The sequence below is a fragment of the Glossina fuscipes genome, unplaced genomic scaffold, assembly GCF_014805625.2.
Source record: "Glossina fuscipes isolate IAEA_lab_2018 unplaced genomic scaffold, Yale_Gfus_2 112, whole genome shotgun sequence".
NCBI lineage: Eukaryota > Metazoa > Arthropoda > Insecta > Diptera > Glossinidae > Glossina > Glossina fuscipes.
In genome coordinates, this window is record NW_023998455.1 from 5,556,329 (window position 1) to 5,558,556 (window position 2,228).

General features: G+C 37.4%; 1 protein-coding gene across 1 annotated transcript; it reads right to left on the minus strand.

Moving 5' to 3' along the window:
• Positions 1-378: 378 nt before the first annotated feature.
• Positions 379-1,469, minus strand: LOC119639313 (venom allergen 5-like). Its single transcript, XM_038036615.1, has 5 exons — positions 1,365-1,469; positions 1,005-1,289; positions 812-939; positions 659-751; positions 379-595 (listed from the first exon to the last, which is right to left on the minus strand). The coding sequence occupies exons 1-5, from the start codon at positions 1,467-1,469 to the stop codon at positions 379-381; spliced, it is 828 nt and encodes a 275-aa protein (XP_037892543.1).
• Positions 1,470-2,228: the final 759 nt, after the last annotated feature.

Genomic DNA, 2,228 nt, shown 5'->3' on the forward strand with positions numbered 1-2,228 from the left:
GAGCAAGCATCTATTAAGGAGGCCAGACACACCAGCAATATGCACCTGTTCTTCTAAGCCAATGTTCTTTATTTCCCTGAATCGTTCATTATCAGCACATTACATAACAGATTCGCAGGGAGAATTTTCAATAACAATTAATGGGATTAAAACGACTAATCAAGACAGAATGGACGTAATACGCCAAGAAGATATGATAAAGCACTTTCTCTATGTGAATATCTTACATCATATAAAGCAAAGTACATTCAGTAAACGTGAGTTAGAACTTTTGCACACGGATATGCTTTCTAATTTTTAATAGAGCAAATTATTAGCGCCATTCTTCAATATCTCAATTAGTAATTTGCAAACTACAAGTATTTGTCTATATTTTAGTCAGCCTTTTGAATCGGTATAATCAAATAATTCGATAGTTGGTTCGCAGAGATTGGGATATCTAGGATCCTTGTTCATACCCACGTGCCATTCGCCGCAATCAGCACCAGGTGTTGTCAAATGCGTTTTGTAAAGCCGCCACTTGGTTAGATTTGAAAAATCATAATGACAAGCGGTATAATAGCAAAATTTATATACTTCCGCTCCGGGTGCTAGACTGTAAAGTACTATTAATTGTCTTTTCTTCTCTGGCTTTTGCATTTACTGTAGTACTACTTACCTTGCAGTGCAGTTTAAACCTAAAGCAAAGACGCAACCCACACGCGAATTTCGGTCGCCTACCAATTGCGTAAAATGGCCAGACTTTCCCAAACTTTATAAAATAAGATGAAATAAACAAGAGTTAATCATTTACTATTATACTGCAACATACTGCTCGCTCAATAACATTTCTGGAAGCTTTTCAGGATCTGCCACGTCGTCCTTCTCGTCAAACATCTTCCGAAAATGTTCCAGCATAGTCTGAAATACCTTCTCTCTACCTTGCACTGCCGTACCACCCTAGGATAAAAACAAACAGATTCGTTCAGGTAAGTAATCGTCCTCACAAGTACCATATAATTTACCAAATTTTGTCCGGCCAATGGATACCGTTTGGTGGCACGACAATTATCATGAACCATTCGTTTCGCCGCTTGTAGGTGTAATTTTGCATTGTACTCTAGTTCGTCATCCCAGATTAATGCGCGCATTCGTGATGCTATCGGGAATTTTCCGCCATTTTTCACATTTTGCTCGCCACCGCCAGCTATCAAATTGCGATAATGATTATGGATGTCTATTACAATCCTTTTAAACTTTTTCGTGACGGGAGCAAACGCTGCTAACTCGCTACTAAAATACTTGGCTTTCTAAAGAATGGTTATCATCGGCATTTCTTTGTTTTAAACTATATTTAATTTTTTTCCATGCTGCTTGTAACCTACCGAGATGTCAAAGCGCTCTATAGGATTGCAAAGCGAGTGTCCGTATTCCTCCGCGCATATTTCTGCAGCAACACAATATTCCCAGGAGTGCACCGGATTACCCATGAAATTTAAAAGCAATATTGCGAATAAAAAGCAGTTCCTCACAATGTTGGGCATAGTCTCCTGCTTAAGTAATCTTCGTTTTCAAAATTGAAAAAATTAAATAAAATTCTCCCCTATACTTTTCAACGTTCTATCAACGTATTCTTGAACTAAATGACTGCGATTAGATTTCAAAAAATTGTTTCATTTAAAAAATGGTTACTTTGTTCAGTAAAATTGAATATGAAACAAATGATTCAGTGCACAAGTAGAAAGGGAAAGTTTTTTGATGAAATCCGGCTTTATTCGAAGCGCACTTGTTGCAAGGCTCAATAATCGCAGTATACACCGCCATTATTTATCGCTTTTTTTGTTATTGCCACAAGTCTCTACAGCCGTTGGTTTTACAGTCACCTATATCTTTGGTTCGTTCGTTCGGCCAATCTATCTCTACACAATTACTCATCATCATTCATCATCTTTTACAATATGAATGAGGAATTCTTTAAATAACGGTTATCGAGTTGAAAAGTCAAGCAGAATGTCCGTTCAAATATTCTGCTAATCTTTAGCATATAAAAAGAAAAGTTGTAGTGTCCTACAACGTAGGAAAAGTTTTAAACGAAATGTATGATTGGAATAAGAGAATCTATGAAGGTCAATGGGTAAGGAATTGCAATATCGAGCAACTTGAGGTACAAAAGAAGTACATCCTAGGACACACTTTACGTGTTTACAAATATGCGCCCGTCCGCGAGCCCTGTAAACATAGCGCTAGTA